Source organism: Sitophilus oryzae, unplaced genomic scaffold (genome assembly GCF_002938485.1).
Source record: "Sitophilus oryzae breed Bouriz unplaced genomic scaffold, Soryzae_2.0 scaffold_177_pilon_pilon, whole genome shotgun sequence".
Taxonomy (NCBI): Eukaryota; Metazoa; Arthropoda; class Insecta; order Coleoptera; family Curculionidae; genus Sitophilus; species Sitophilus oryzae.
The window spans coordinates 9,854,936-9,876,121 of record NW_022146479.1 but is presented as its reverse complement, the minus strand read 5'-3'; the positions used below and the strand labels follow the sequence as shown (position 1 = coordinate 9,876,121).

The window sequence follows — 21,186 nt, the reverse complement described above, 5'->3', positions numbered from 1 at the left end:
CTTAAAGACTTTTTTACATAGTTGTTAGTTTTCTTTCAAATCAATAACAAAGGTTTAATAAATTAATGTCTTACAGAATGAAAGCATTTTAGCCCTTGTATGTACACATATCCATACTCTACATAAAATTTCCTATAAACTATGGCCAGTTTTTCGACTTTTTCCATACATATAGTCATGAAAATTGGAGGTTTTGTTCAAGTCACCGATTTTGATAAAATTGCTGTTATTAATTAATTAAAATGTGTAGAATAAGAAAATAAAGCATATTGTAGCCTTACTAAAACCAACTAACTGCTATTAATAGAGGTAGGGATAGTTTTAACCACCCAAAAATCGCACAAAAACAAGAGTTACAAAATTAAAAACGTAATTTTCTAACAAAACCAAAGCATTTTAGCATTTAAAAACATTTCTTATAAAGGCAGAAATTTTCAAAATTATTTGACTATGCTTAGGTACTATTTTTGAAACAAGACTTTTGAAAATCTGATAATAATTAATAATTAAAAATATTTATAATATATAACGAAAATTATCATTTTACTAAACTAAAATCTTATATCTATCTTTGTATCTAATTAAATATTACATTTTTATATTTTACGTTGTGTTTTTATATTTTAATTTTTATATTATTTTTAATAAGTTGTTCTTGACATATTGGTGGAGTAATTATATATCTACGTAATTGAAAAATAAATAATTTTAATAAAATTAAATATATTTTTTGTTTTGCAAACAAATAAATAATGCTACTAGTTTAAATAAATTTTTATTTTAAAATACAATAATATTTTTATTATCTTTACGCTTTAAATTTCATTATATTTAGAAGCGCAAGTCTTTCTTAAAGTGTCGTGGATTCAGATTTAGGCAACCAGTTCTACATGTTCTGGTTTAATATGGTATAAACGTGAAACTACTATTTCTACTCAAACATTTTAAATATTTTATATAGTGTTGTAGTTATTGTACTCTTTACCTGTGCCGATATTTTATGGACAGCCCGTATGTGTTACAATGAAATTGTTAACTGTCCCTTGTGGGTAGTTCGGAGTTAAATTTTTATTTTTCTCTTTAAATTACGCTGTTTCATGTGATAAATAAAACAACACCTGAACTGGGATAAAATATGAGCCCAAGTTCCGTCTCGCTTATCTAGATTAACTTATTTCTTTCGGAGATAGATATGGAAGTTAGGATATAATTCTATGGCAAACATGTCCCCGGAATCTTCTTTTGTTCTGTGACAGCTTTTTGGCCGAGACCGCTTACCGAATTTATTATTATTATGCTAGTTCTCTTTCTACAGAGCAAAACAAACGCATCTAATAAACTTTTCACCCTCAATTACGAGTCTATGGCATCGTGCCCGCAGCTATTTGGACAAACAAGCGAACGATTTTTAATAATACAGGAAAAATTTATGTTTCATGAGTCATTTATTGATTTCCCAACGTTATTAAATTTCGTTATCGATAAAGACGTTATGGTCATAGCGGGGGAGGTCTCGGTATTATGCCGTAAATTCCATATAATCATATCCTTACGCCATATCCTGTCAGATTTTTATGAATTTGTTTTTGTTTTATTATTAGAGCTCTTCATACCACCATAAAAATATTCTCTGGGATTTAGGACTATAAAAATATCAACGCTTTCCTTCCTCCATCTACCACTCATATCTGTAATTATATAATTTACTTATTCAAAATTTGTTTGATACAATAATATGTGGACATTTACTTTTTTTTAACTGTCTAATCTCAATAAAATTTTCTATTAACTGTCAAATATTTAGAATTTTTTCATTATGTTGACTATTTTTCTAAGGCCTATGGAGGCACATATTCTGTGAACACATCGACTTTTTCATTGCATTTCACCTATCATCAAAAATCGCTGAGTGACTTTTAACTTTCATCAAAAATAGCTGAAAAACAAGGGTCCAAAATGTTTTTCTCACAAAGCCAAGGTTACCCCTCAAAGATGTACATATTCTGAATCTACATAAAATTTCCGACAAATACTGAAATTTTCATAATTTTGAGACTATATTTCTAAGGCCTTTGAAAACGCGTAAAAAATAGCCAAAAATTAGCATTAATGTGACCGATTTTGTTAAAACTACTATTATTGACTAATTAAAAGGCCTAGAATAAGAAAATATAGACCATTGTAATCTTACGAGAACAGCAATGGATCTAGGGGGCGTTTTAACTATCTTCAAAAATAGATCAATAACAAGGGTAAATAAATTATTTTCTTTCGCAAAACTAAAATATCTAAAACCTTCAACAGGTGTGTATTCTGAATCAATATAAAAAATTTTACAAATGCTGATATTTTCATAATTTTAGGACTATGTTTACTATTCAAAGATCTTTTAAAATGTTTAAAAATAGCCATAAATGGGCGATTTTTCGACTTTTTTTCCTACATAATAGTCATAAAAATTTGCAACTATGGTCAATCCAATGATTTAAAAAAAAAACAGCTATTATTATTATAAAAAATACTTAGACAAAAAATCATTATGATTTTTTTCCAAACAAAATGGTGTTCGCTAAATTTTCTTGGAGAAGATAGTATTTTAATTTTTACGAAAACTAAGTAAACGAAGCGTTATAGCGAATTCTGTCTGTTTGGTACTGAAAAATAATTAAAATTTCTAGGGAGGGTTTATTTTATTTTTACAGGTTGACTTTTTATTCCTAACATTTATTTATCAAAACTTATTCTTATCGATAACCTGTATCCAGTTTCCGACGTCCTATATGTCTTGCTTTTCAAAAACTAAAGAGGAATAGATGTTAACAATACTAATTTCATGGAGAAATCCATTTTGAGAGAGCCACACCTCAATTCAAACTGTATGAATGTAATAGTAAGGGAGCCCTGTATAGACTTAACATATATCACTGAAAATCCATTTTACTAACGTGAAAGTTAAAGAAGCTCCTATTCAAAAGACTGATGATTTGGACGATACCAAAAGTTATAGCTGATTTTTTAGAAATATGTAGTTCTTAGCACCACACTTTCACAGAAGAAGAAATAACTTCTTCTGTGACACTTGAATGATTTTAGTTACCTGATGATTTTAGTTACTTCAGCTTTAGGAAATCGGCAAATTGCTGACGTACTCGAGTTTTTCTAAAGATCATTTTTTTACTAGTCTGATCGGCTGCCATACACGCACGACCCTGTATAAAAGGTTCATGTTTGGTGGGACTACTTAAAAGGATACAAGATTTCTCCCATTTTGTTATATTCTGTCATTTCATTTTCGTTATACCATACTAATTAATTAGGTTAAACTTGTTCTAGTGAAGACCTAAACCCAGACATTGGGATCAGAGCTCGAATTGAGATGGCTAGATCAAACTTCCTAAAATTGCGGAACCTACTGTGCGATAAACGTCTCAACATCCATATAAAAAACAACTTCGTGAAGTGCTACGTACTTTCCACACTTCTCTACGGGGTTGAGTCGTGGACACTCAAAGTAAGCTAAATGAATAAGTTGGAAGTATTTGAGATGTGGGTATATCGCAGAATGCTGAGAATACCATGGACTGACCGTGTCTCGAATGAACGAGTTCTAAACCAAATGAACAAGGACCGAGAACTCCTCGACATAATAAAAAAGAGGAAAGCAGCCTATTTGAGCCATATCATGAGACATAGCAAGTATGCATTCCTTCAGCTCATCATCGAGGGTAAAATTGAGGGAAAGCGCAGACCCGGACGACGGCAATGCTCCTGGCTGAAGAACATCAGAGATTGGACAGGCCTGGACTCACATACTTTGCTGAGAAGAGCGAAAAATAGAGAGGAATTTGCCATGGTTGTTGCCGATCTTCACTGAATGGAGAAGGCACTTTAAGAAGAAGAAGAAGAAACTTGTTCTGTTTTTGCGATTTTATATCACTTAACTTAAATTCAACACCTATCTATATATATCTTTACTTTTTTACCTCTCTTACCAAGTTCCAGACAGTTCACAGTCGGCAATTTTTATATCTAATTTTACTTTTAAAACTAATTGTTAAAGTTTTCATTGTATATAAAATAAAGTATTAATTAAGAAGAAAAAAAGTAAAAAATATACATAGGATAGAGAAGCGTAAAAGAGTCAATTTTTATCAAAGCAGCAACATTAGAAGAAGCAGCTTTGATTCCTCAATATCCTCAGTAAATCCTAAAGTTTCCCCGTGGGCTCCCCTACTATAACATCTCTATCTTTGTCTGCCTCTGCTCCAATGTAATTTCTGATTTGATTGCTTCAACTCCTGTAACTTATGTTATTATAATATTCACCTGGGACTCAATGCAATTAGCTGTTTATACTAAACTAATAAGGTTGTTTTACTGTTTTATGTTGGCTAGTATTAATAATGGCGTATATTTTAATGAACAAAGACAAAGAAAAAACACCTGTTTTAAAAAGAAATATTTTATTTCATTAGTAAATTGTCAAAAATTGATTAAAATTTCTAGGATTGTTTTGCTACTTTAGAAAAGAACAATAATTGAGACGTCTGTACGACTCATTATAGAACTAACTCATTTACAAGATTATTCAAAATTTATAGTCTACTCTGTAACCTCCATAGAATTTCTAATAAATGTTGAAATTTTCAGATATTTTTATTTTGTTTCCTATTTTTCTACGACTTTTGAAACCATGTAAAAATAGCAGCAAAAAATGGATATATTTTCGACTTTGTTTTATACATACAGGGTGGTCCGAATTGTATTCGGGAAACGTATAAAGGTATGTCCTAAAATGCTTCGTTTCGGAGATGCAGGGTGTAGAAGTTTCATTTTTATTTCGTTTTTTTTCAACATCAATATTTAGATTTCAATATTGAATCAATATTGGATTAAAATTGGTGTATGGATGTTTTTTGACATGAGAAATATTATTTCGATGTCTATATGACTCCTACTTGTTGGGGGCGCCACCTAAATGAGTTTTAACTGATTTGAAGACTAATAAGTTTGTGTCCGTACCTGTATAAAACTACTGCGTGAAAAAAATATACACTTCCGTAATTTTTTAGGTAAAAATGTCTCTTGGTAAAAATCTACGAGTAACCGTTCTCAATATATTTAGAAGGAAATAGTCAATACATGTCATTATTGGCAAAAAATAAGCATGTTGGGTAGATAGTTATTTGACTGAAATGATAAATTTGAGAACTTTGTATTTTTTTAAGCTAATGATGATTTTTTCTAGAAATAAATTACTATAAAAAAGTTTCTGTTCAATCTTTGGCACAAAAACATTTCAAATTTATTATTTCAGACTAATATCTATCCAGTCAGCATGTACATTTTTTTCAATTATCACATGTATTAACTATTTCGATTCCAAATATCTTGAAAACCATTCTCGCAGCAAGTTTGACCAAGAGATATTTTTACGTAAAAATTACGGAAATGTATACAAAACACAATCCTCCTACTTGTAGGGGCGCCTCCTACAAGTAGGAGTCATACTGACATCGAAATCGAATTTGTCACGTCAAAAAACACACAGATACAAATCTTTGTCTAAATATCGGGGGCAGCTCACAAATTATTTGGAAAAAATCGGAATAAAAATGAAACTTCTACAACCTGTATCTCCGAAACGAAGCGTTTGGCACATAAATTTATACGAACTTTTTTACTTATTTTTATCTGCAGAATATGCTGCCGAAGTTTTTCGAATACAATTCGGACCACCCTGTATAGTCACAAAAATTAGGGATTTTGTTCAAGTAACCAACTTTGATGAAATTGCTGTTATTAATTAATTAAAAAGTATAAAATAAAAAAATATAAACCATTGTGGCCTTAGGAGTACATTAAAAGCTGCAAGGATAAGGATAGTTTTAGCTTAGCCATAATCAAAAATCGTTCAAAAACAAGGGTTTAGCACCAAAGCATTTAAGCCTCTTTAAAATTAAATATACTCTTAATCTACGCAAAATTGCCTATAGGCGCTAAAATTTTCAAAATTTTTACTATCTAACAAGTATTTTTTCTTACAATATTTTTAAATTACAAAAAGCAAGGAGTTCGCTATCCATTTTAAACATTAGGGAGCATCAGAAGACCACCATTTGTTCTCATTACTCTCCAAATTGCTATAATGCATTTCTTTTGCTAGCCTTTTATCATAGTTTATATACTACTTCGTCCGTCATACATCGGTGAAGAGATTGATGATGAAAAAAAAACAAATAAATTGATTATTTGTCTTTATATGTACAGGATGAGTCTTAAAAGTGCGAATATATTTAGGGATGGTTTATTTTGACCCCAGAAACACATCTATGAGGTTTTTTCGCGAAATTTTTTAATTTCTAAAATAACTGGGATATTTTGGACATATTTGGAAAACGGTGAAGAGGAAATATGTTTTTTTTTTATTGAGATCTACCAGCCCTAATAATATTTACACTTATTTAAGACTCATCCTGTCTATTATATTCCTTTAAACTTTAAATATTTGATATAATATACGCTTTTAATTAGAGTATTAAAACTAAAGATATTTAAACTAAATATCTTTGATTAAAACGAATTGCTATATATTTCTTAAATGGAAATTTAATCAAAGCGTTCCCTAAATACCTAATTTCAAGTATATTATATATGTTTCATAAAATAATACTGAAAATGTGTTGTCTTCTTTGACAAAAAATTCTGTGAAAGAAAGATTGAGAAACTTTCTTTTATAACGTTTGTTACAATGCGGGAGAGACATTCCTGAATTGAATATGATGTTTGTGTGAAAACATTCAGCAGTATATTCGAAACGTCGCTATGGAAACAAAAACCAATGACGACCCTGCATAGCTGATCTGTATCATTAGAATATGATATTGTTGACGACGAGCCGTAATGAGCTTAAACTTGGGTGTTTGCTACATCCCCTGGATTTAACGATTTAGCACGCCTATATGGATAATTTTCACCGCTATTTCCTACCTTTAAATTATTCTACATTCGCTGTAAAATCCACCCTTTGTTTTGTACTCATTTATTCATAAAATAAAAGGAATTAATTAGGTAAAATAAATCAAAAGAGATTACGAGAAATAACTTTATTTGATGAGAAAAAACAAATGTTAATTTTTCAACAACGTCTTTTTACAATAATGTTTTTTTATGGAGTCAAATAGAACAGAAATAAATAGTAATACTGATTAGATGAAGATTTAGGAGATCCTGTTTTACTGAGTCTTGGAAAAAAGGTTTTAAGAAAAACAGTCGAGTACTACCATGATACATTGTACTTACCCCGCGTACCTGTAGTCATTTTATTTAATTTCCACTCGAAAAGACTAGGTTTGGTTTTTGACTGAGTCGGAAAATAAAATAAAATTATTACACCGTACTGGGACAATACATTAGCTAGGATACAGTTATAAAAAAATAAATTAAATAAATAATAATATAAGTCATGCAGCCAACGGCTGTGGCCGATTAGCGGCACAAGTCAAAATAAAACTGTTTTTTGGAGGAACAGTCAAGAAAAATAACAGAAGAAAAGAATTCGATGACGAGGTTCATTCAGATTATATAACCGAAAAGGCAAATAAAGCAAATCAGTCATGAAATTTCATGTAACATAAAATATAATAAATTAATTCTGAATATAAGGTTCCCTGACTGTTTCAATTCATTTTCTTTTTGATCATATGATAACGCTACGTCCGTCGCCGACAAGGCATCGATCGCCTTCGCAGATTCACTCACAAACATCTTTGGAACTCTAAAATAGCGTCTCTTTTAAATTTTTCTGGTCGTATCAGTTCGCAACTTTAACAAATTCGGAATTATCGTAACCACGAGCGTTAACGAATGTCGTGGCGAGGCCCTTTTTATCTATAGCACGTACCCTGACAAATAGAAAAGCAGCTACCAAACTGGCCACTATCAGGACCAAAAGTAACATAACCAATCCAGCTACGAAACTTGGCACCGACATGCAAATTGTCTCTGGATCGTGCGAAGAAGCGGATTGTATAACGACAGTCTCGTTAGTTTGAGCAGCATTCAGAGCGAAGTTAACGTCGCCAGGAGCAACAACCTGGATAGTCCTGCTCGTGTTCACATCAGTCATTTCTTGAGCCTCGCGTTTATAAACGTGACTGACCACGAAACTCATCACCTCTGGACTTCTCTTGCGTCTGGCACCTTGTAGCTCATCAGGAAGATTCTCTACTGACCTTGGGCGTCCCCCTAGAGTAGCTATTTTACTTTCCAACTCGTCGTTCACGCTGCTCTTCCTTTTCACGGTCGTGTAGAGGCCGTGGTGTCCTGGCAGCGGAGGAGGAGGAAGATGGATCTCGTTACTACCTTGTCCACCAGGATGCGGAGCGGGCGAAGACAAATTCGGTGGGTTTGAAGTGGAAGATGAAGAGGTTTGTGCCTGTGGAGCAGGAACTACGTCGGCGTTTTGTTCAGAGTAAGCTCCGGTAGGTCCTGAAGGGTGTCTGGGGTCGGGGAATGCGGGTGGGAGACCGTATTCGCCCACTGGAGGTGGTCCGTATTCGGCTGCGTGTCCGTAATCACCTCCTCCTCCTAGGGCATTGCCACCCAAAGCCGGTACACCGTATTCTAATCCAGGCCCATGCCCGCATTTCGGCTCGGCGCAGTTATATCTGCACACTTGGATCACGCACTGGAAGTGCACGTTCATGGAGTCAGGGAATTTGAACGCTTGGAAGTAGGCAAAGGACACGACCGAGGCTGACGGTCCGAAGTTCTTTATTTTCTGGAACTTGCTCATTATTTTCGGCCTGACCACGCACCCTACATCGTCGACCAGCGTGATGGGAGTTCTCTTACCGTCGTGGGCCACGCAGTTACGGACTAACATATCGAATTTGTTCTCATCGTCCTTGATAGCGAGCACCATGGTCATCGTTTGACCGATCTTCACTATTCCCGATACCTCCGACGCCCACGGTCCTTTTCCCACTTGTATCTGCATCCAGCATTGCAAGTTGTCGCCCAGGAAGTTAGCCATGACCGCGTGCAGCATGTCTACCTGGAACGGCCTGAACGTGACAGCCTTCTCGTAGTAATCGTACCAGGTGCATCTGAGTTTCCTCGCTTGATCCCACACTTCTTGCACGTAAGGGTCGTACTGAATAATGATAGTATTCTCTACGTAACTTCCGCTAGGAGTCGAACCCCCGTAATTAGCAACGTTATGACTAGCAGAAGACGACATACCGCAACTGTTCAGAAATATCTCGAACGTAGCACTCAAGTGTCCAGTACCCGGTTTTAAATGCACACAATGAGAGTCACTGTAGAACCCTTTGGAGAAGATCATTCCGTAGAAGGGTCGGTCGAACTCGATGTTGACGCGCATGTGCGTCTTCTCGCACTGGACTTGGAGGTGTTTGATCTTGGGCATGTCGGGCGTAGCCAATGGCCAGAGTTCTTCGTGCCCTCCTCCGCCTCCTAGGGGCGCGAGGGACTGAGGTGCATAGCCAGGCCCTGATAAGGGAGCCCCATACACCGATCTGTGTTCCAGAGGAAGGGATGCTGAATCCAGCGGCGCATCACAGTTTGTTTTCTGAAAATATCAAAGCAAATTGGATGAATGTTAGTTAAACGAAGTAGAACAAAATAGAAATTGAAGTGAAACGAATATAAAGAAGACATAGAGTTTCTTACCCCAAATAAATAGAATGCTAAAGTTCCGAGTACGTACAGCATCCGCGACCTTGTCATGGTGTACTCGCCGGTAACGGCCTAAAGTGCGTCTGTAAGAAAATAAAACACACCTTGACAATGAATTGGTGATGGCTATGCGTAGCCTTCCATCGCTCGATGGCGACCTACTGACACACTCTTGATAGTAAGCACAGTTCACCGACCGGCTGCTGTCTGTTCACTGAAGATGCATCAACATCTCGTCACTTTTCAAAACTAATTGCCTACTTCCTACCCTTCGGATCATGTTTATAATTATTAAAGCATGCCTCGCCGAGAAAAATACCTTTTTTCTTTTCTTTCTAGCCCAATTAATAAAAATTTGAACCTTAGATTAGAATAAATACCTAAGTAATCAACTACTCAATTGATCGGCCAATTATTTAAAGTAATTTCTAATAAATGATAATTAATAAAATCTAAAATCTGCTTAGGTATCTTTATTACCAAAACACAAAAGCCGGAAACAAAATGTTATCGACGACATTGCTACATTTCTTCGAGAACGTATAAACCTACTTTTAAAATTTCACCCTAACCAAAGCAATCTCTCTTGTTTTAATACCGATATCAAATTATATCGGTATTTATGTGAAGTAAAATCTCCGTCATAAATATTCTGGTTTTAAGAAGCTTTCTAATATTATACGGACGAGTAAGTGTATCAAACCCAATTACGGCAGATCAATAGAGAAGAAGCATATTTCCCCGCATTTTCTATTGGTTCTTCTTCAATTTTTATTTGAATATATTAGCGAAACAGCGATATTTTTCATTATTATAATAATTGGGCCTTTAATAGTAGCATCTGGAGAGATAAATAGACAGAAGAAGCATATTTCTCCACATTTTCTATTGGTTCTTCTTCAATTTTTATTTGAAGATATCAAACAAATAGCGATATTTTTCATTATTATAATTAATTGGACCTTAAATATTAGCAGCTTGGGCAGCTTCAGAAAATATGCTTCTCAGAGATCAATAAAGAGAATAAGCATATTTTCTTGCATTTTCTATTCGTTTTTCTTCTATTTGTATTTGAAGATATTAGTCAAACAGCGATATTTTTCTTTATGATAATTGGATCTTTAATGTAACATCTTGAGAGATCAGTAAAGAGAAAAAGCATATTTTCCTGCATTTTCTAATTGTTTTTCTTCAATTTGTATTTGAAGATATTAGCCAGACAGCTATATTTTTGATTATAATAATATTTGGATCTTTAATGTAACATCTTTAGCATCTTGAGAAATCAGTGAAGAGAAGAAGCATATTTTCTAGCATTTTCTATTCGTTTTTCTTCAATTTGTATTTGAAGATATTAGTCAAACAGCGATATTTTTCATTATAATAATAAATGGACCTTTAATAGTATCATTTTGAGCATATTGAGAGATCAATAAAGAGAAGAAGCATATTTTCTTGAATTTTTTATTTTATTTTTTAATTTGTATTTGAAGATATTAGCCAAGCAGCGATATTTTTCATTATAATAATAATTGGACCTTTAATAGTAACATCTTGAGCATCTTGAGGAATCAATAAAGAGAAGAAGCGTATGTTCCTGCATTTTCTGTTCGTTTTTCTTCAATTTGCATTTGAAGACATTAGCCAAACAGCGATATTTTTCATGACAATAATAATTGGGCCTTTAATACCAACATCTTGAGCATAAATCAATTAGAACTAACCGTACCCAAAAGTGGCGGCGGTTTTGAATAAAAGAGCACTTTTTGCTGAATGACGATAGATATAGCCAGCGCGAAACTGTTAAATAAATGAGCTCGAATAAGAAAAGAATATATCTGTTATATGATCCGCTAAGGAAAGATCCATATAACATGAGGAAGAATAATCGCACTTGACGGAAAATACACAGAGAGTTAAGCAATTTAAATATCCAATTAGCGAGAAGCAATTAGAAATAAAACGGAATAAAAACTACGACCAGTTAAAGGTAACAGATCGGCCTTGACTAAACTGCAGTTATACGAGATGTTTAGCTTATTATTTTCTTTAAATATCTGTACGTTATACAGGGTAATCCGAATTGTAATCGGGAAACATCGGCAACTTATTGTGCTGATAAAAATAAGTAAAAAAGTTCGTATTTGCGCATGTCCTAAAAATGCTTCGTTTCGGAGATGCAGGGTGTAGAAATTTAATTTTTAATTGTTTTTTTTTGCTAAATAATTTCTGAACTAACGTTTATATTTCGGTGAAAATTGGTGTCTGGATATTTATTGATATGGAAAATTCGATTTCCAAAGGGAAAAACTTTTCGTTCGTACCTGTATTACACTACTGAGTGAAAGAAATATACATTTCCGCGTTTTCCTACCTAAAAAAATGCATGAGCAACCGTTCTTAAGATATTCCGAATCGAAATAATTAATACATGTCACTGAAATAATAAATTTGGAATTTTTTTTTTGTGTCAAAGGTTCAAGAGAAACTGTTTTATAATAAATTTTTCTTTTAAAGTATAAAGTTCCTAAATTTGTCATTGCAGTCAAAATATTTTTTTGCCAATGATGATATGTATTGATCATTTCAATTCCTAATATCTTAAGAGCGGTTGCTTGCTCTTAGCGATTTTTACATCATTTTTTAAGTAGGAAACGGCAAAAATATATATTTTTCCCTCGGGCGTATACGAAAAGATATTACTCATCAAAACAGTTAAAAAAAACTTGTAAGCTAACTACTAGTAGGAGTCATATTGATATCGAATTTCCCATGTTAGAAAACTTCCAAACACCAATTTTCATCCAAATTTTGACGTTAGTTCTGAAATTATTTGGAAAAAATCTATCTAAGTATCTCCGACATCAAGCATTTTAGGACATAAAATTATACGAAATTCTGCAGAATTTGCCACCAAAGTTTCCCGGCTATAATTCAGACCAGCCTGTATTTCGTGAATAGTACAGCATGCAGCAAAAGGATTCTACTTTTATGTGAATGGCAGAAAGTGTAGAAATAACCCAAGGCGTATCAAAGTATCTGTGGACTGTCAAAGTAGCCCCAGTTTACCGTATCTATTTATTATCTATGTTCGAGATTGGAACGGCCTTTGTAGAAAGTGGAACAAGTGCTTCTTGTGATCTAATAGAGTCTGAATTGGTCAAACTCGTTCGAAGAATAACAACCATTTATGGATGCCCCAGGTGCACTTGTTGCATATTAGAAATTTTCATCGCACACACTCTTTGTGCCTTTTAATTGAAATCGCCTGGCGACAATTAGTTTTCCGTGTGTTTTCTCTTTTTTATTGTTTGTCTTCAGCGGGCCAGAACCGGGCTCAGAGAAATTCGACCGACTCAGTGACAGATCTTGTGAAACAATGCACCAAACAATAAACAATAGTCTTCGATAACGCAACGCATAAGAAAATTTATATTTTATAACCTGATTTCTAAAAAATGGTAACTAACAAAATTGAAAATTGTTAAAATTATATATGACCACAAGAAAAAAACGACATAGTGGTCTATGAAATAGCAATCGACATGATAAAACTGCTGTTTTACAAGTACGCCTGACACAGAAACACCGAATGTTAATACGAGCTTCATTTTGAATACGCTTAAAACTAAAACGAGAACGAGATATTTAATTTATTGTTAGGTAAATAATGGAACGTTATAATAAAATTTCAGAGCGATATAAATGAGCTAACATCGCCGAGCTTAATAGAACATGAAAATGGAAGCATTAATTGAAAGCCATGATAACGAATTATTAAAAATGCATGCGAGCAGTTTCAAATTATACGTTTTATAATTGCATAAAAGTGTGTCTGTGGCACACATCCGACGATATTTGCCGAAAATAATCGCCTCGAAATAATTACCTATGTTAATGTGGACGTTGTGGATTTTCTCTTTGGCTTTTATCGATACTTTTCTTTTTATAACCTAGAATATACCCATTTAAATGTTAAATTGCCTATAGAATTCTTAATTAATTATTTATTTCCACCGTAAAAGACGGGCAGCGCATTCTTTTTAGTTGTTCGGCCATTTATTTATCTCATTTCCAAAATATTCATGACGTTTCAACATTAATTAAAAATTTCTTGACCTATTAAGAATGTTTATACTTTCGTTCGGACTTAAAACTTTATTGACAAAGCGAGCTATGAAGTTTTATATTAGTTCATTGTTTTGATGGGTTTAACAGATAATGAATTTTACAAGACGAGTCAACGATAATAATAATGAATGCTCAGATATTTCAATTTAAAAGTATTCTTGAGTATATAAATAGATCGTTAAAAAAATTTGGCGGATTTTTTTTTAATATAACACCCTAATTTTTAGTTTATACAGGATGAGTCTTAAATAAGTACAAATATTTTCAGGGCTGGTATAGATCTATTTACCATTTTTCAAATAAGTCTAAAATAACCGAGATATTTTACTAATACTAGAAATTAAAAAAAAAATTTTGCTTCAATTTTCAGAACCACTGGATCTTTTCTGTGTTTTCTTTTTTTTGTAAATTTAATCTACTATCCATGTTGCAATTTTTTGACGATATTATGTTTTTTAGCAAATTTTTTTTTGCGAAAAAACCTCAGACGTGTTCTTGGGGTCGAAATATACTACCCCTAAAATATTTGCACTTATTTAAGACTCGTGTATCTAAAACTTGTACTACTATTCATGACCTCTGCATTCGAAACGTAGATACTTAAAACCGACATCATAAGAAACGAAATATGCTGGAAATTTTTTGACGATATTATGTTTTTTAGCAAATTTTTTTTTGCGAAAAAACCTCAGACGTGTTTTTGGGGTCGAAATATACTACCCCTAAAATATTTGCACTTATTTAAGACTCGTGTATCTAAAACTTGTACTACTATTCACGACCTCTGCATTCGAAACGTAGATACTTAAAACCGACATCATAAGAAACAAAATATGCTGGGAATATCAAAGAAAGACAGTAAAAAAATTGTGTGGATACAACAAAAGACCCAGGGAATAGATGTAATTCACAGAATCAAATCCCTCAAGTGGCAATAATGGGCAGGACGCCTTGTTAGAAGGACGGACAACAGAAGATGGACCACAAAAATTACAGCCCATGAGGGATTAAGAGAACCAGAAGAAGACTACATCTAAGATGGGACCATGCTATTAGGAAATTAGCAGGGATAACTTGGACCCGCATATCCCACAATAGACAACAATGGACCCAATTAAAAGGAGATTATCTAAATATATGACGATAATCTAAAAATTTAAAGAAATGTTACATATCAGCATAGTAATAAAAATAATAGTGGCGCTATTATTTCTGAATTTTGAGTACTCAAATTAGAGGAAAGTTTTATATAGATATAGAAAAAGATATATGTAAAGATATTGGAGTTAGATGCTACAGGGTGTTCAAAATAAATTAATGAATTTCGACTAATTACTTAAAATAAAAAAAATCTCAATTTATTTAAACGGCACACCCTTTATATTATATCATTTATTATTTTTTCTGATATAGATTTTACAAAACCTTTCAACTATTATTATATTTTATCCATATTTTTATTAGTTATATTAATTCTATTTGCACCCGTATTTTACTTTTTTCTGATAATTCGCTAAATTTGTAAGAAACATGTGTGATGTAGTTGTACATTATTCCTTTACAGTCATACAAACAATATAAGCTACTTTCCGTACTAATATACCGCAAATTAAGAAAAACATTAACGAAAAAGAAAGGACCGTATAGAAATTGATTGATTTTATCGATGTTTGCGTACACCTGTAGTAATAATGTTCTTCGGCGCGATAACAAGCGCATGCCCCATAATCCATTGACACACTGGCTTGCTTTCTATCTACTGTGTGCTCAATATAAAATCTTTTACACAGCTAGAAAGATTGGCAGCCGGTAGCAATCGAAGAAATTTCACTTTGTGATTGTACGCATTTCTTTGCCAGTCTATTATATCTCAGAAGCCGGTTTTTACATCTCAGAAGACATGAAAATACCATACGATAAAAAAAAACGCGTCAGAGTTACCTCGGAAATTAAGATTGCCGCCGTTTTTTTTTCGACCATACCGTATTTTTTTTAAATATAGCTGGGCCATTAAATGCTTCTAATAACAGTTAAACGTTTCATAAAAAAATGTAACGCTACCTGTATTAATGTTAAACACTATTTTCAGTTATGTGTTGAACTAACCGGTAAATGTTTTGTTTATGTTAAATTACTGTGCTTACTATCGCAAGAGTTGATTTTTATTATCACTAACGTTACCTGTGAATAATCCAAATCAGATATGTTAAAGTCCAGTGATAGGGTAGGTCTGGGAGAAGGGCACAGAAATATCGAAGAAAATGATATCAGTCCTTATTGACACTTCACTTGACACAGATCGCGCATATCGTAAGTCACAACGCGGCTTTCTACCACACGACAGCCAGTCCTCAGCGAGTTAAGCTAAAAGTAATACAATTTAAAATGTTCCGTTGGTTTTATATTGGCGTGAAAGTGTGCCCCACTCGCGGACCAGGGGTTTTCGAGCCACCATCTTCGTCCTATTCGGGCGTTGAGGAAGTTCCGGATTTTGACACGCCAATGTCACTTTCTTTTATTTCATTTCTCTAGACGCTCTATTGCACAACAATTGTATCCGGTATTTGTCACCCCAAATGCACTTTCGAACATGCTCTGGTCATCGCTTATTCGTCATCAAATTATGTCACACTGTGCAAAATTATTTGGTTACCAAACCAAGAGTTCACTAATTTTATATAATATCTACAAATCGAATTATCCTGATACACATAGGAATAAAAAATATTTATAACTTTGTGGCGGCTTCCAAATTAAGAAATAATATTAAATATTTATTTTTAAAAATGGTAAAAATTCTGTATATTATTATATTTTTTTGAGTTTCTACAATTAAAATAAAGGTGAACTTCAATAAGGTTTACTTCATTACCATTTGCCTTAGTGTTACAACAACAAGATAAAACAGTAATTCACTACGATACACCAAAACACTTTACTTTTGCACAATATCAGCAGATGATTAAAACTGTTTTATCATCTGCTGATGATGCTAACATGGTTAGCGAAACGCGCGTCCAGTGCAAAAGTAAAGTGTTTTGGTGTATTATGGTGAATTAGTGTTTTATTTTTTTAAGGTTTACTTCGCTTAAATCACACTGTATGATCGTTATCTTGGAACCGACAAGACTGAGTTTTATACAGATATTGTTACTGCAAGTAATAACTGTTGGTGACAGAACTTGGCAGGCAAAAATCAAAGGAAAAAAAGTTTTTGAAATATTTACAATTTTTTTTAAATGCTGTAAAAATTCTACTGATTAATTTCTCTAAGCCTATAAAAGTACGAACACCAGATATTGACTGAAGTATTACTTTATTTTTTTAAATATTGTGTTGCATTAATAAAAATAATACTTGCTAGCTTATACAGAGTGTCAAAAAATAAATTCTAAATAAGAGCTAGCTAAAAAAATATCTTACTTTTTATTATGTTTTTCTAAATTAAAAATGAAAGTTTCCATCAATGTCAATTATACGAGGGAAAACAAAATGTTGATATTTTGATGAAAGTTTGGAACACCCTGTGGAATGTGTTAACAAGGCAAGGAATTTAACAATTATTTTATATCTAGGTACGTCTTTTTGAAAGTTTGTTTTTTGATTCCTCTCAATAGCTTCATTTTTATTGGAGACGATTTTAACGCAATTTTAGCATTGATTTTGGGTTCTCATCAATACACTTATAAAATAGTGCTTATTGTTTTAAATCATAATAACTTCTTTTAATTTAAATTGAACTTTCTCTATATTCTGCAAGCATCAAATACAAAATTTAATTATCTCTCAAATTATATCACTCTATTTTTTATGTATCTCTTTTGTCTCTTTATCAGGTTTTCATAAAAATGCTATATTTTTGGAATTCGGCTACCAAACTTTCAGCTATCATTTAACCTTATAGATGCTGAACCGAGGGATGTGTTATAAAAAAATATTTTGATTTTTGAAGTTAATTATCAAGTTTTTAACACGAATTTATGAAATTTTACATATAATATGCCAAATCGTAAGGCGGATGAAAGGCTGTATTGGAAACAGCAACAGAAACCTAATACTGAAGCCCTCGCAATGTTTTTTGGGAACGCACCTGTCTGAAATAATTAGAGCGTAAATTGGGCCCCTAAAATTCGCCCAAAAAACGCACGTTTTGACTTCAAAATACCACACAATACACGACAATAAATGAACCACAAAAATTACAGCATCATACTCACGAGGAATTAAGAAACCAGAACAATACGCTTAAGATTAAGATGGAACCATATTAAGAAACTAGCAAGGATATCTTGGACCCATTTAGCCAACCATTATCTAAATATGTAAGGGAGGCTCCACCATAATTGGAAATGGTTGAATGAACTAAAAATGATGATATGGCGATTTAGAAAATGTCTATAACTGACAATCTGGCATTTTTTTTAATCTGAAATTCTTTTTTTTAATGTGCAGCTTCATTCTAAAACTTTTTCACAACAAGGAAATTTGAATATGGCACCATTCTCGTTTTAGATTACTTAATAGTGCTGGGTGTTTATTTGCAGCAATTTATTTTAACCACTATGCTACCCGAAATGTAATCAATCACTCTAGGTGTTGTATCTAGATATTATTATCCCGCTATGCCGCTACTGAGAGGCACATATTAATCTTTTTGAAAATCCACATTTCACAGTAATATGACAAAAAGGTAACTTTACGGGCTCTAACTAATTGTACTCCTATTTCAAATGAAAATTAACACTAAACGTTTTGTAGATCAATTGTTGTTTTCCCCCAATTACAACATTTCTTTAAAAAAGTAATTAAATCTAATTTTTAACTTTCTAGTATCATTAGTGGTCTTTTTTATTGTTTTCCATGAATTATTATTTAATATGTAGTATAGAAACTTAAGTATAGTAGTATATAAGATTGGTGTTTTGAGTTTTAATCTTGTGCGGATGATGCTAACATGGTTAGCGAAACACGCGTCCAGTGTTTAAAAGTAAAGTGTTTTGGTGTATTATGGTGAATTAGTGTTTTATTTTGCTTTCTGAAAGAATATAAACAACTGTTTCAATCCACAAAACCAAACTATTAAGGAATTTCTAAAAATTTCTCATCTGATGCGGACTTATGGGTGACACTGCCAAAAAAAAATTATGGAGATCTCTGTAGCCATATTAGGTATCTAAAATTATTCTGAATGTCTTAACACAGATGCATCTCAATTAAATAGTAATGATGGCCTGAATTGCCTTGTGAAATTAGTAGGCAACATCAAAAGTAATATTAAAAACATATAGTAGGTTAAGTATTTGACAGCATGTATAACTATTGATTTTAATTATTAAAACAGAAACTTATATTTACATAGGAATATATTTTTTTTAATATAAGTATTTTTTAAGGTACTCATTCTAGCGTAAACTGTTTTCGTTTTGATTTGGCCTATTACTTTCTCGTGTCCGGGTACACCAACCCATCGATATGGGTGCATGGCTTTAAGCAGCCAGTGAAAGTTACACAAACTTACCTGCGTCAGTATATATTTTACATATGACATATTTTGTTTCTTAACCGACGCAAACCGTTAGAGATATTTACGTCATAAATATTATGTCTGTTAGGGTTAGAGTAAAACAGTTTTGATTATATTTTCCCAGAAAATAGCTCTTAATTTTAAAAATTGATATTAGTCTCCGTTATATAGGTCTCTCTAGGGTTTCCATACGTCCGGATTTACACGGACATGTCCGCATTTTTAAGGTTTCCGTAATTTTAAAAAATGTCCCGAAAAAACTAACCGTAAAAATGACTTAACTTAATCGTTACATCAAATATATATTATTATTAAACCGGTATTGTTCGAAAGTACCCATATATGGTCAATTTTTTCGTTTTTGGTGCTTTCGTGGATGTAAATTATGATTTTTTTGTCTTTGTTTTGTTACGATTACGTGCATTTTGTGAATATAAGTCCGGCCAACGATCCATTACAGTGATAATTGTGCCTATCCTCAGAACACACTTTGCCTATCATTTTAAATCACAGGTAAATTGTATTTTCTGTCATTTTTTGAAAGTCATCTGTCGAAACCTTCCCTGGCTCGACAGATTTTAGCTCATGCTAATTGTACAACGGCTAAATTGGTTTGGAAGTATCCGTATATAACGAGCAATATTTAATTTTACCAATAAAATTAAGCATTTAATAATGCTCAGATAAATGTGTGTAGTAACTAATGAAATGCTCAAGGTTTTCTCTTCTATTAAAAAGGGACAATCCAATTCTGATATCATATATAACGTATACAGTACAAATCTTAGTACTGCTCACAAAGGTACAGGAGTATACTTATAACTTTTTCAACTGCTTCTAATTTCCCTTTTAAAGTCCGCCCTTCCAACCAGTCAGGGAAGAATATCGTCAGACGACATCCAAACAAAAATACAATTTACCTGTGAATTAAAATGACAGACACCAACTCTCACTGTCAGGTATTTTGTCGTTGTTTTTTGACAATATCTGGATTTTGTTCGGATTTCAGAGTTCACTTGTCCCGAATTTACAAAAACTTGTATTGGCCTAAAAAGCTAAGGGATGAAAATGGATTGAATTGGGTCAACTTTCGATTTTTAATCGATTTTCCATAAGAAGATAGCAGGATCTGTTGCGAAAAAAGATGCGGGTCAATAGAATTCAGCCTGTTGAGTCATTTTAAACAACACTAAAGAGAAATTATATTTATGCATACCGACAAATTAAAGTCCGTCCGTGCGTGCCTTGTTCAATGCTATTTATATAGTGTCGATTTGACACTGGTTTTGACAGTTAAACAGTAATATAGCTGAAAGCCGTTATGAATATTAATTTTTCGTTTTGCTGTTTTGTTTATATTGATAAAAACAACGTTTAAAACTTTGCGTGAATACCAAAATTGTTTCTTGTGTAATTCAGACAAACAAAGAAACTTTTCATTAATATTTCCGATAGCTTGGGCTCGAAAATATATCTCCCCTAATTCCAAAGTCACCCCGACATTACAATACGATATATATTTTGGCGGATTCTCGTTTATGCCCTAGATTACAAATTGCCTATATATCTCCATTAGGTAGAAAACCTATTAAACGATTCTGTAACATTTGTTAGACGCTACCAAGACTCTCAAATAGAAAGTACCTAACCTGAAATCACCAATACATGTGTGTGGTTTCAAATAATATTTATTTATTAATGGATATTTCACTTGGTATCTACCGCACTTATTTCTAAAAAAATATTTTTTTACATTCATTTTATGATTACCTATACAAGGTGTCCCAGAAATAAGTGCAAGTATTTTAACTGGTGTTCAACCCCAGAAA

General features: G+C 32.9%; 1 protein-coding gene across 1 annotated transcript; it reads right to left on the bottom strand.

The window, feature by feature from the left end:
- Positions 1 to 7,091: 7,091 nt before the first annotated feature.
- On the bottom strand, positions 7,092 to 16,216 carry LOC115882452. Its single transcript, XM_030900517.1, has 3 exons — positions 16,015 to 16,216; positions 9,697 to 9,785; positions 7,092 to 9,595 (listed from the first exon to the last, which is right to left on the bottom strand). Exons 2-3 carry the CDS (start codon positions 9,751 to 9,753, stop codon positions 7,814 to 7,816), a joined length of 1,839 nt encoding a protein of 612 aa, XP_030756377.1. The 5' UTR covers positions 9,754 to 9,785; positions 16,015 to 16,216; the 3' UTR covers positions 7,092 to 7,813.
- Between the last annotated feature and the right edge of the window lie 4,970 nt (positions 16,217 to 21,186).

Coding starts and splice junctions, on each gene's coding strand:
- LOC115882452 (XM_030900517.1), bottom strand. CDS start 9,753: ATGACAAGGTCGCGGATGCTGTACGTACTCGGAACTTTAGCATTCTAT. Junction 9,596..9,696: donor TAGCATTCTATTTATTTGGG/GTAAGAAACTCT, acceptor TGATATTTTCAG/AAAACAAACTGTGATGCGCC.